Source organism: Anser brachyrhynchus (assembly GCF_964034855.1).
Source record: "Anser brachyrhynchus genome assembly, chromosome: 2".
Lineage (NCBI taxonomy): Eukaryota > Metazoa > Chordata > Aves > Anseriformes > Anatidae > Anser > Anser brachyrhynchus.
Genome location: NC_137695.1, coordinates 25428003 through 25441509, shown reverse-complemented (window position 1 = coordinate 25441509; position 13507 = coordinate 25428003). Strand labels below are relative to the sequence as shown.

Here is a 13507-nt window from a genome sequence, read left to right as displayed (position 1 = left end):
TTACAATCCTGGCTCTTACCAGGCTGCCAACCTGTATGTTAAAAATGCTCAGAAAATCCAACATCTCCATGTAATGCAAACATTTGTAGCAAAACCATGCAAACTTCTAATAATGAAAACCCACACCACGGAATGGTGATCTGGTTAGCAATCTTAACCCAAAAATGCATTGACAAAATGATACCAGATCTTTTTTAGTGTGTTTTCTCTTACTAGCAACATTATTTTCTATTTTTCCTTTTTACCTCCTTTTGGACACCAATGGCTTGTAGCTTTGGACCTCTACATGGGTGGTGTCCTGGAGGCTCACTGAACTGAGTCTTTTCCTTGCTGGCTTGTATCTGCAAGTTCAGAAAGCAACTTGCTTTCTCAGCTTCTTAGGAAATAGACTGTATGTGCATTCGAGGGTCAGAATATTGTCTTTAGTTTTAGAATTCATTGCTTCATTTTAAATAGGAAAGGGGAGCACATTCAACACATTACAGCACTGGATGTTTGCAGCACCTTTTCAGAAACTGCCTGTTTTCCTTTTTCTGCCGTTGCCTATTGAGTAATACTCAAAAAGTTCATGAGAAACTTTAGAGAAAATAGTCATTATTGCAATTCTGTTGATGCATTAGATGTGATTCTAACAATAGTTTAATACTGATACAACCCAAATGATCGTAGAGATGTTATTCATGATTATGGTACTATCCTACTTGAAGAATGATAAATTTCAAGTAAAAAATGTTGGCTATTTAATTGAAAAACTTAAGATGTCTGATCCATTTTTTGTCAGATTCTACCTGAACAGTATTTTCTCAGTCCTAATGTGCATCCATGTCATCTTTCTTTTTATATGTAGGAGAAGTTTCTTAAGTTTCAAGTTTTAAGCAATTTGTGATCAAGTTCCACACAAAGTAACTTCTTCCTATGCAGTGTCTGGCACCCACCCACACAGATATATTATTAAAGGGAAAGAAGAGGGAGAAGTACAAAAAAATGTTACATTTAAAATGAGAACTCTGAATTGCACAACAGCTGAGGCAAGTCACTTGCGACTGGAAGTGGGTAACTGTCCAGAGCATGCAATGTTGTCAGCTGTGCCCTGTCTTCAGAATAAAGTTTTGTACCTTACCATATTCATGAAACCTATTGGAAAGGTCATCTTTAAATAGGGATATATGTATTTTCCTTATATCTTGCTTTAGTTTTTCTTTTCATGCCTGTACACACTTGTCCAGGGGATCTATCAAAGAAAACCAGTGGTGGGAATAAGAGTGAGGAATCATCTCAGCAATAATCCCTCTGAATAAAGGTTTCCACAGGACAGTCCAGATCATGTTTTTTCTAGTCATCTCATCATTCAAGTTTTAGGTCTTACTTGTTTTTAATTCTAAAAATGAAAAATATTTTCTTCATAACAAGTAACTACAAATCTGACAAAATTATTTGTCAAACTATTCACATTTTGCAATAAAAATGAAAAAGGAAAAGGAAAAGAAAAGAAGAAGAAAAAGAAGAAAAAGGAAAAAAAGAAAAAGAAGAGAAAGAAAACAGCAACAACAACAACAACAAAAGAGGATGAAGCAAAAGAAGAAAAAGAAAAAAGAAAAGGAAAGAAAAGAAAAAAAAACATTTAAATATATCTCTGAGTCACAGACTATGTAGCTTGGCAGGTTTCCCATGGCATGATCCAGGATTCCTTGGCACATGTTTCTTGGCTTTAGCTTTTTTAGTTTCTTCACCGTCACCTTGTTGCTCTTATTATACACACAGGCATACAAACTCCTAAACTTAATTACTCCAACTTTTCCAACTTCAAAAATTCCCTGTGCCACTTTCATGCACTGCTGGTATAATCTTTCCCCTTGTATTTTTCTTTCCACTATGTCAAATTACCATGGTCTTTCTTTTACCAGCTTCCACAGCTTGTCTCTCTAATGCCTTCAAAGCAGCAGCTACCTGTTCTGAAATTGCTGCTCTTCTTCCCAGCACTTGTTGCTGCCTTTTCAGCCTTACTTGCTCAAAAAGCAAGTTGTATCTCTCCCATCCATGATGCTCTTTTGATTTTAGGGAGTTCTTTTATGACTTCATTTGGTATATCTGGATTGTCAATATACAGACTTTTCACCATGAATATTATACATGTTCAAGTCACTAATCAAGAGATTATCCTTCTTGTTTTTCCATGGTTGCAAGGATGGTGATCGGATTCCCAGCTGCTGTTTTCACCACACCAAGCTAATGGGCTAGCAGACAGAATCCAGATAGATATTTTGGAAGTTATTTCTTACATATCTCGTTCTTACATATCTAGCCTTGGAGGCAATTGTACTGGCAAGAGTAGAATTGCCATAATAGCTCTGTAATGTTTTGGTTAGAAAAATAATTTCTTGACTGCTCTTTTCCCCTCCTCAATGCTGTTTTTCTTTACATGAGCTTTCTCCCACATATCCATTTTATTGCATTTTAATCACTCAGTATCAGAATTTGAAAAAGTTTCCAATCAGAATTTCACTAATTGACTCAAAACGTCAGCCACTGACAAGAAACCTGCAGAACTATTTTCCTGTGCTTCGATGCATGTATTCTTATAGCTAGATTTTTATATTTTTTCGCTTGTGGTTGCACTACAGAGTAGGCTAGAGCAGCATTTATCAACACCTTTAGTTCCAATCCCTATGAAAATTCTAACTTTTCTTACACTAAGTTATGGACTGTCTTTGTTTTGTGGACCACAGGCTGAAAATAAAGCCTAGAAGTAATGTGGTCAGTTTACAGTTAAACCTCATTTATCTCTGGGGTGTCATTGCATTGTCATTGTATACAATACTTTTAGAATTGCTTTGGCATGTTAGCAGAGTTGCACCAGGGAGAATTTTTTCACAGAGACTTGCTTAGCAAATGTTTATATCTCAGTTTTTACTGAGTAGCACAGACATGAAACACAGTGTCTATGAAATAAAGTACTCAACCTTTCAGGCACCCATCTCCAGTTCAGATAGATAGAATAATCAGTGAAGGGGAAAATCAGCATGAAACAACATGAACTGAGTATATTCCTTTGGAAGAGAGAAAAGAGCATAAAGTTGGTGAATGGTGAAATCTAATTTGTTCAGCTAAATGTAAGTATGAGAGCCTTTCAGCCAAAGGATTAGTGGTGTAAGTCTTTCTAAACTATAAGCAGATGCTAACATGTTGAGGATTTGTGGGGTTTTACATTGCAACCTTATGTCGTGATCCGTACTTTTATTTTTGAGTTATCACAGAATCATAGAATAGTTGAGGTTGGAAGGGACCTCTTGGAGGCCATCTGGCCCAAACCCCTGCTCAAGCAGAGACAACTGGAGCAGGGTACCCAGGCCCATGTCCAGGTGGCTTTTGAAGATCTCCAATGAGGAAGACTCCACAGCCTCTCTGAGCAACCCATGCCAGGGTTTCGTATTCTGCACAGTAAAGAAGTGCTTCCTGATGTTCAGCGGGAACCTCTTGTGTTTCAGCTTGTGCCCATTCCCTCTTGTCCTGTTGCTGGACACCATGAAAAAAGCCTGGCTCTGTCCTCTTTAAACCCTCCCTTCAGGTATTTGTATACATTGGTGAGATCCCCCTGAGCCTCCTCCTCTCCAGGCTGAACAGTCCCAGCTCTCCCAGCCTTTCCTCATAAGAGAGGTGCTCCAGCCCCTTCATCATCTTTGTGGTCCTTCACTGGACTCTCTCCAGTACTTCCTTGTCTCTCTTGTACTGGGGAGTCCAGAACTGGACCAAGCACTCCAGCATCTCGTCAGTGCTGAACAGAAGGCAAGGATCTCCTCCCCTGACCTGCTTGCAACAGTCCTCCTAGTGCAGCCCAGGAGTTACATCCTTCTTTGTGTTGGACTGTGATATAAAAAGGTAGATAGATTTATCCTCTGAAAACAGTCACAATGCAGACTCATAGCTAGTATCAATTTCATTGTGTAGGTGCACGTCCATTCTGTACCTCGGGATCTTGTTCCACTATAGCTCCTAGCTTCCAAAAGGACATGCTCATTAACTCATTTATTTTATCAGGATAGGATAATATGATGTCTCCAGCTCGTCTTCACAACTGTAGGCTAAGGGCACTCTGGTCCCAGATTAGAAATGAAAGGTTTTTGCCTCCAGTCAGTGGACAGCTTCTTTTCAGAGGCACTGGATAAAGGTCTAGCTCCAAGGAACTAGAGAAGGACTGGTCAAATAAGATAGACACCTGTAGAGTCCCTGAAACATTTCCCTCCTCCCTTCTCCTTCTCCCCCTCCCTCTCCCCCCCCCCAAAAAAAAATCAAAACCAGCAACCAACAAAAATAGGAACGTATGGGATCATGACAGCATTTGAGACTTTTTTGAACTAATAGGGAAATTAAATCTGCTTTTTGGTGCAGCGTAATTTTTTCTATCCCATATTCTTCCTTGTTCAGTTGTGGTTTTTTGTAATAGCAATGGTGTTGGAGCCCTCAGAGCATGGATTTTGAAGTAAGCAAAGTCAGGGAAAAGTCAGAGTCAGTCAAAGTCAGTTGAGAGGATCAAGGAACCACACAGAAGCTAAGTGTATTCTCGTGTATAGCCCTTTCCTCCACTGGAATATCTCCTCTTTCCTGAGACACACATACACAGGTTTTAGGAGTTTGTTGAAGTCAGAGGACAAACACAGTTTCTGTCACAGGAGACAGAGCCAGGTCCATGCCTTTCTCTAGTAATAAAGAAGGAATTCAACAAAATCAATCTTTCAAAGTGTAACCAGTCCTACACAGATTATCATCACAGAGAGGAGAATATATCCCCAAGTAAGGACTTCTGGATTCAGCTTGCATAAATAAACCTCAGGGAGTGAGTGGGTGAGTGAGTCAAGTGAAAGACACAAAGAACAAAGGTGAGATTTTACATTTCTGTGGCTGCTGGGTATGCTCCCAGTTCAGTGGTACTGGGAGAGCTACCATCATCCACCTTTAAGAATAGCATTAAAAAATTATCAGCTTGAGGTGGAACTTGCCATACATGGTGTACTGGACTTGCAGTGCTGGCAACTCATTAGTAAAGACTAACTAGCGCCAAAATGTGAGATGAGCTCTTCATACAGCTGCTGATTAAGTGGATCTACTTCCCCAATCATCCGTCCAATATTCCAATTGAACTGCCAGCCAAAATTCATGAGGCAAATTTCATTACATTAGTGGTGCCTAGCCTAGAGTTGGCATTCTGCTGTAGTCATGATGGTGGGATGGATAGGAGTTTGAAAGATGAATTAATAATGCTTCATTATGATGAAATATCAAAGTATGTTGGAAGGTCACCTTGTGTTGTATAATTATATATTCAAAAGAACTTAAATTCCTTCTTCAGCCCTCAGTGAATCTGAGACAGCAGCAGCGATGGGAAAAACCTCTCTTAAAAATCCCAAGAATCATACTTGTTTTGGCATGACACTGCCTAAGGTGATTTGCGAACAAAGCTGACTTTGCCAAGCTTTCACATTAACACAAGGTTCAGCATACATTTTAAAACATTAAATCTGCTTTCCATTTGCATGGATAGGATTATTTGATTGTGTACGTTTTGGTAGTTTAAAAGGCCCCAATATTCTAGTGCTACAGCCAAAATGAATTTCTCAGTAACTTTTCTTCTGAGTAACAAAGACCGTATATTCATAATTTTAAGAAGTCATTCAGAAAACTTCTCAGGTTGTCATATTGTCTGACTTTGGAAGATATGGAGTGTACCTGCTGCCACAAACAATACCTGGATTATAGCTACTGACCATCCTGAAAATCAGGCTCAAAACTGACAACAGAAGTAGATGCTCATATCTGAATGATGTTTCTTTTTTTCTTTTTTCTTTTTTTTTCTTTTTTTCTTTTTTTTTTTGTAGAAGTCAGTATTGCCAAGTACCTCGAGGCTTATAAAGTACAGAAGCCTCTGAGTTGAAACAGTCTTGTCAAAGAGGCTGCTGTTAGTAAATATCCTGTATATCTGAGAAGCAGTGTCTGCCATTATTTATGATTTATTCAGTCATAATAAATAAAGCCCTTGAACAGGCTACCACATTTTAGCCCATCAATTTAAAGCTGATGTCATATGGTTTCAAATTGGTCTTGATGAAATTGTCCTCTCAGTGTCCCTACCCGAAGCAGCTTGCAGTATAAATTGATAGGACATGACCTGGATGGCAACAAACATGGACGGACGCAAAATGCATGTTTAGTTCATCAACATGTGTTCCAGTTATTGCTTTGCTCTTTTTCTTGGTGGCACAGATTTCTGCAGACATTATTATGTCTAACTGAGACCTGTCACTGTTCACTGGATCTGCCTGGTATATTTGGTGTTGACCCACAGATAAGCAGTGACATGGAGCTCTACTGTCCGTGTGAGAGTTGCAAGACGTATGACGACCATTTCTCATAATTAACACATGGTTGGCAACAGGAGACCCAAATCATACAGCTGCTCCTGCATGTGGGCAGTGAGAGGGGAAGGACCATATCCAGGTACTTCTTGGTGTCCCAGTGTAGATGGGAGAAGTCTTCTTTTGTAAAGTGTAAGATCTCTGGTTATCACAGCCTTTAAGGACCTTTTTCAGAAAGAAGAAAAGGAGTATGCAGAGAGAGGCAGCAGAATTGACCTTTCTTCAGAATCAAAGCCTGAGAGTGAAAACATGGGCGTGTGCATTGTCTGTCAAGTCCTCACGGCTCCATTGACTAGTTTGGGAAGTTGTAACCGTAATTTACAGCTTGTGCTGTACTCCAAAAGAGAGGTATAGCCAGACTAGCAGTTGACCCAAGTTAATATTTCAGTTTGCAGCACGTCTGGACTGCGTTTCTTGGAGTAATCTACCGTGTGTGACCACATCTTGTTGAATGAAAACAGTACACAGCATCTGGGGCCTGTTCTTCACAGGTGTCCTTAGTCTTGACTGGATCCTTAATCAGCCACCAGTAATCTGCTGGAATCTCTTGGGAGTTTAGACATAAAATTGCACTGTTCATTACATCTTACTGTACTCCAGGTAAACAAAGCAATACAACCATACAAATCTGAATTTCCTATTTTAGGCACTATGGGGTGATCGTATTTTGTAAATTAGAAGAGTAAAGATATTTTAAATTGCACTTTGAGAAGAAGACGTGTGTACCACTCTCTGAAAGCATTTTTAGTCACTGTGTTTTCTGAAAACTTTTGGAGATTCCACCTATTAATTTGTGTCTTTCCTGAATATATCTTTATTTATGCAGCAGAAGTATTCCTCTCCTTCAAGGTAAATTCTGTATCGCTTCACACTCCATTCTTTACAGACCTTCATAATTGCATTGTCATTTATTTGACCCTTTAAACTTAGGAGTGCATTTCTGATATACAGAGAATTTAATTTTGAATTTATACCATAATAACACATCCTTAATTTTATTATACTTTAATGAATTGCATGACATTCACTGTGTTTTTGTCTCTTGAAATAGCTGTTTAAGTATGTTCTTTATTATAATCAAAAATATTTTGTTAATGATATAATTCAAAGGATAGTATTAGGTGAGAAAAGTTATTTCATTCACATTAAAGGACACAAATTCTCAAAAGTAGCATATTCAAAGATATGTTTCATCTGCCCTGTTTTTTATCAATTTTAGTAGGAACTTGAAAGGTACACTTACAGACTGGATAAAACATGAAGGCAAAAGAAGTGAGATCTCAGAAAAATAACGTTTTCACCCTACGTTGGCACCTGTCAATGGCAAATATAAATTTACATTAATTAAAGCAAGTCGTATCCTAAAAATATTTCTTTTTTCTTTCAGACCACTCTTCCGTGGAAATTCAGATGTTGATCAGCTAGGAAAAATCTTTGAGTAAGTAATATCTAGTTGCATTATGTCAATATCTGTTTAATATTGAAACACTGTGAGGTTTTTGACATGTTTTTAATGCAATAATGTGTCTAGAACAAAGTATTCCTAGAACATATTTCCTATTGCTACCCTATGCAACCTGATATTTCCGTGCATTCTGCGTTAGAGTGGGAGGAGGAAGCAACATGGAATATAGTTCTGCAGAACTAACAGCCATCAGCAGGAAGTTACAAGAAACTTCTGTTTTGGGCTTTTTAAATCTCTTAAACATATTGTGCATATACTATTCATGAAATTTCCCAAAGTTAGATTCAAGAGATTCTCTTCACTTATAACCAAAAAATATAGAGTTTTCATTTTTCAGTAATTTCTTTGTAGATTTCCGAAAACATTAGAAACCTATAAGACTGTAATTAAACTGAAATGCTGAAGATGTTTACTAACAGGTTCTTCATGGAAAAGCCTTCTGTGCATAAGAAATAAGAAAGTAGCTATTAAAAATATTGCATAGCCTGTTAAAATGTTTACCAGTCCAGATAACTGTGAGAACAGAAGGAATGTCAGCATACAATATGTTTTGTTGGAATTAACTAATTGGCTTTATTTTAAAACCATTTTAAAATTCTAGGAGTTTGTGTTTTTCTTCTTCATATACATAGAATATGTTGAGGAGTTGGAGAGGCTATGAAGTCTCTGATGTTTAAGAGAGATTAATTCTCTTCAAAAATATGTTCTTATTAAAAAAATAATAAAATGATTGAGATTACCAGTATGATAATTAAGTAGGAATATATCTTTCTTTTTCCTCATAAAAGCTCTTCAGAGCAAGGAATGGCTCTGAATTTATAAGAACTGTGTAAATTTAAGATCCGATGTACATGGCACGTCATTAGGAAATCAGACCCATCTACAGCTGGTCCCATGCTACAGCATGAGTGCTCATTTGCCTGAGTACCTCTGTCTTCCCTTTTATATGGAGGGGCTGCAGGGATCTAGGGATCTGCATGAAAGCAGAAACGGGGAGAGAGAAAAAAGGTTGAAACATTACTCTTTTAAACATATTTCAGAGACAAGATAGTAAAATTTCTAGGGAAAAGAGCTTAATTGGAATAAATAATGAATTTCTTTGTTTAGCCATGTTTCCAGTTCGCAAATCATAACAGATTTGTTTCTAAGGATTTTCATTATTTAATATGAGGTTCCTAAATTGCAGGTCTTGATTTCACACAGTTGACTTCCTTTTCCTGCATACCATACCAGTGTATGTGACTCACTTGCGTGGTTAATTTGTCATGCGCTGAATAGCTCTTCCTGCACAATCCAGAAAAATCAGTCCTTAAAGTTTACTTTTTCTTCTTCTGCCAAAGCTACTCTTTTAGTCCTACAAAGTTCTGCTTTATTAAATGAAGACAGTTTTGATACATGCGACATATTTTTAATAATAATAACAATAATAATAAAGACATAGCTGTGGTTTATTTAAAGGATTTTGATTTGTTTATTACATTTAAGGGGAAAAATCCAAATTAATTGGGATAGGATTAAATGCATAGCTGGTAGCAGCAACCTCCGATGGGATCTTTTCATCCCTAGGGGGCGAGATTACCTGTGCAGGAAAGAATTCATCAAGAAAAGAAAATGCTGTGCTAATTTTAGAATAAATTCCTTATTACACGTTTACTTAAAGAGAAAGTTTGCTTTTGTTTCTTTTTGTGCAGTTCTCCTTAAATAGTTCAAAAGTCTCTTGCTTGGGTTTGGGGGCGAGGGGGGGTATGCTAAATAGTGTTTATTTTGTGTTTTCACAGCTGGAGAACCCCCTACAGTTAGGCATAGTTCTTCTTGTAGGAGGATTGTTTCTTTCTACAGTAGTGAGTCATTCTCCAGACTAATTTGGACAGAAAGTAGTTTCAGGATTTTCATGCATGCTGGACTGATGTATTCTTTCAGATAATCGGGCTGTGGTCTACCTTTGTTTTACATGTGCGTTCTGATCTGCGTCAGGTAAAATTCCACTGCGTTTGAGGGTAAATCCCTAGGAGGTGGCCCAAAACAATTTCCTGCTTTTCCAGGACACCGTCAGCGTGTGGGATGTCCTCACAGATTTCAGGGTAAATGCCGCAATGGTGTGAGCAGACTTGTCTCTCATTGTGATCAATGGGAGTGGAAAGTACTCAGCATTTCTCAAGACCAGGCCTGAACCTTTGGCAGGAGGTGAAACTCATCCAAGATACTCCCAAACTTAGTCACTGAAATGGTAGTGCTACCAGACCAGAGTGAGGGCATCTACTCAGACATTCATTATTAAGAGTTTTGAATACTACGTGAGTGTGTAACTAAAAATATCTTTCCTTTCCACTCTTGGTCTTCTCCACCCTACCTGTCTGACAGGCTGCCTCCTCGTTTCTTTTTGTTAGTTTTGCCTGTGCCTGTGCTTATTCTGCCCTCTTCATGCTCTCTCATGCAAACATTAAAAAAATGGGACTAACCAAACACATTTGAATGGCAGGCTAAATGTCACGGTTATTCAAAATATTTAACTCTCCCATCCTCTTATGGTGCTATTTGTGTTACATTTAATACAGGTTCAGATCCTTGAACAGCTAATCACATAACTTTAACCACTGTGGCCAAGGGCATTGCCCCATACTCCTGACATACCTGTGGTTATAAAAAATAAAATAAAAAAATTAGGTTTTCATACAGTTTTAACTCATGTTTTCCCAAGAGCTGTGATGTTTTCTGATGTAGTAAAATGAAATTGTCCTGAGATTTTAATTGCTTTGCCCTTCTAGTCATGCTGTGTTGTTGTTTTTTTTTTAGCTGAGCCAAATTACAATCTAAAACCCAGGTAGATAGAGGTGTAGTAATTCCACCAAGTTCAGTGAGGTAACCTACGACTTACATCAAAGTTTTTGACCCTAGGCTTCACCCAGTCTTACCAACCTCAGTAAGAGAAAGGTCAATGCTGCTCCCTAGTGGCGTTGGGCTTAGTGCAGACCCAAGTATTTATGTTCCTTCTCCTCTTACCCTGTCAGCATTTCAATTAAAAATCTCAGCTTTACAGGCTGCAAAAATTGATTTTCCATAAAATCTGACAAGTATTGTGTGGTCTTTTCTAGAATTTCCATCAGAAATTGGCATCTCACCACTGCAAACATTAACATCAAACTAAAACATGAAATGTATGTGACATGATCCAACATTAGAGGTTTACCTACTATTTCATTTATTTGGGTTTTGAAATCTTAGCATACTTATTTAATGAGTTTAAATACCTTCTATAATTTAAAGTAATAAAGACAGAAATGAAAAAAATAAATTCAAATATTTTATTCAAGGGTAAAAAACAACTAAAATACAATGGAAAGTAAAGATATAAAGAACTAGAGTCCTGTGCCACTTCTGAACTGAGACTTTAAAACCTGTATTGTGAAGCAAATAAATTGTTTAACTTTAGGCAACAATTCCTGCACATAGCTTTGAAGCATTATGAAACATCCCTTTTATTGCCTTACCCTCATCTTGACCCATACTCTTCTCTCAGTCCCTATTCTTGTGAATAAAGGTCCTTGCATGCAATTCCCCTTTGAAACGTACTGCTTTTAATCATCCTGGAGTGACATATGTTGCACCATCCAGTCAAGAGCTGAGCAACTTTCTTCCAAAGCACTCAGCCTTTTTTCAACAAAAAGACTCATAAAATTGAGACCTAGGCCAGAAAACTGTGCTGGTGCTGGCCACAGAATGATTTCTACATTGAAGGCCTACACTCGTCACCCTCTATTCACAGTGATCAGTGCCTTACTGTACAACTAATCTCATTTAAACCAAAAGACTTACTCATAAAGTAAACTGCTACTCAGTATATTCAATACAAAGGGAAGACTGTGTAAATGTCCAGAGCTGACATTATGTTTTGCCTTTCACAGTGTAATTGGACTCCCAGAAGAAGAAGACTGGCCTAATGATGTTGCCCTTCCAAGAAATGCTTTCGCTTCCAGACCCGCACAACCTATTGAAAAATTTGTACCAGATATTGATGAACTGGGCAAAGACTTGCTTCTCGTGAGTTTCCATTTGTTGTTCTCCAAACCACGTGATTGATAGCTACATGCCAAGAAACATTTATATTTCCATTTAATGAGGTTATTAAAGAAAAACTCAAAAGCAAATAGGCAAATTCATGTAAATCTATGAAACATCAGTACAAAGACACCACCTTTGACTCATGAGGTGTCAAAAGTGAGAATAGTTGGAGGCTAGGAAACTCTGTCAGGCAAGTACATGTTCAACATGTCTTTATACCATATGCTTTGATCCTCCTTGCTGACTGCTGTTGTGTCACTGATTCAGCCATTCTTGTGGTATAAGCCTGACCTGAGTACAGAAACTGATCTGCCATTTTTCGTGGTATAGTGGGCCCAGTGCAAAGCAGAAAATAGGCTGTAGAAGCAGATTACATCTGCATGCGTTCTACAGAATGCTGAAAACTTGCGATTTGGAATTCACCAATTAATCATTGCCTCTTAAACATGGCAGGATTTAAAAGAAGCAAACAAATTGTGCTGGTAAAGCTGGTAAGATTGAATTTAATTAGATTATTTCCAACATTTCTATAGATATTTTAGAAACCTTGGCCCTCAAGTTCAGTCTTGGAATTGAATATTGAGAATGGCCTTGCCTCAGAGTTTGCCTTTTGCTGTGCTTGTTGAAATCTAGCTATATTTGTTCTCTGGAAGCCTTTGAAAGAACTTGGTTCACTTGAGCTCAGTAGAGTGGGGTCAGTGCAAATCTTGAAAGATTTGCTGCATGCCTTCAGCTGTTCCTAGCTCCAGCCAAAGTTATCTCTATATAACAGCAGATCATTCTCCACTGTCCTTATAACTACAGCTGTGGTAAAGTGGACTACATCTGGACACTTGAAATGATGGGAGAAATGCATCTTTTGTGCTTGAAGGCAGCTTGGGAATGAAAGCTAGACATGGGAAAATAACAAGATTTTGAGAACAACAAGGACTAAAGCATGTCAGTGAGCTCAGTGAGCTTGACACATGATGGGAGAGAAGAAGAGAAAAATACCTGTGCCTAGATGGTGAGGTGGGAAGTTGTTACTGTTAGGCAAAAAGATGAGAAGTGGGATCCATAAATAAAAGGGGACAGGAAGTCACTGAGTTAAATTTCAAGAATTAAATTATATAAATTCTGATACAAGAACAGAAAGTGAGAGCTGGATCTGTTAGACAAGGTTACTAGGAGGAAAACTATTTGGAGGTGAATCAAGGAAAGGAGAAGAACAAGGTATAAAACATAAGACTATGGGGAGATTTCTGAGCTGGCTGGACAAAGGCAGGGATACGGATCTTGAAAGACGGCAAGCAAAGTACAGCTAGGATGGAAAGGGAGAATTTCCAGTGGGAGGATGTGAAAGCTTTTAGGAGGGGACCTTAGAATGGGAGTCTACCATCACCTGAACATAAACAGTGGAATTAGAATGGAAAGCAGGGAGCAAAAATGTATCTGGAACAAGCAGGCAGGGGTTGGAACAAGGCAGAAAACATTTAATTTTAAGATCTGTCATCACTTTAGCACAGCTCTGAAATGACTGAATGAAATGCAGTTTAAGGTTGTCATTGCTCCTGTTACCTACAAAAAGTGAAATCCC

General features: G+C 38.1%; 1 protein-coding gene across 2 annotated transcripts in view; it reads left to right on the top strand.

Annotated features, from left to right (window-relative positions):
• CDK6 (cyclin dependent kinase 6) overlaps nt 1-13507 on the top strand; it is a 142620-nt gene that overhangs the window by 114362 nt on the left and 14751 nt on the right. For both annotated transcript variants that reach the window (XM_080582567.1, XM_080582568.1), the window contains exons 6-7: nt 7795-7845; nt 11775-11910. In XM_080582567.1, the coding sequence (XP_080438693.1) occupies nt 7795-7845; nt 11775-11910 (187 nt within the window). The remainder of the gene's footprint in view (nt 1-7794; nt 7846-11774; nt 11911-13507) is intronic.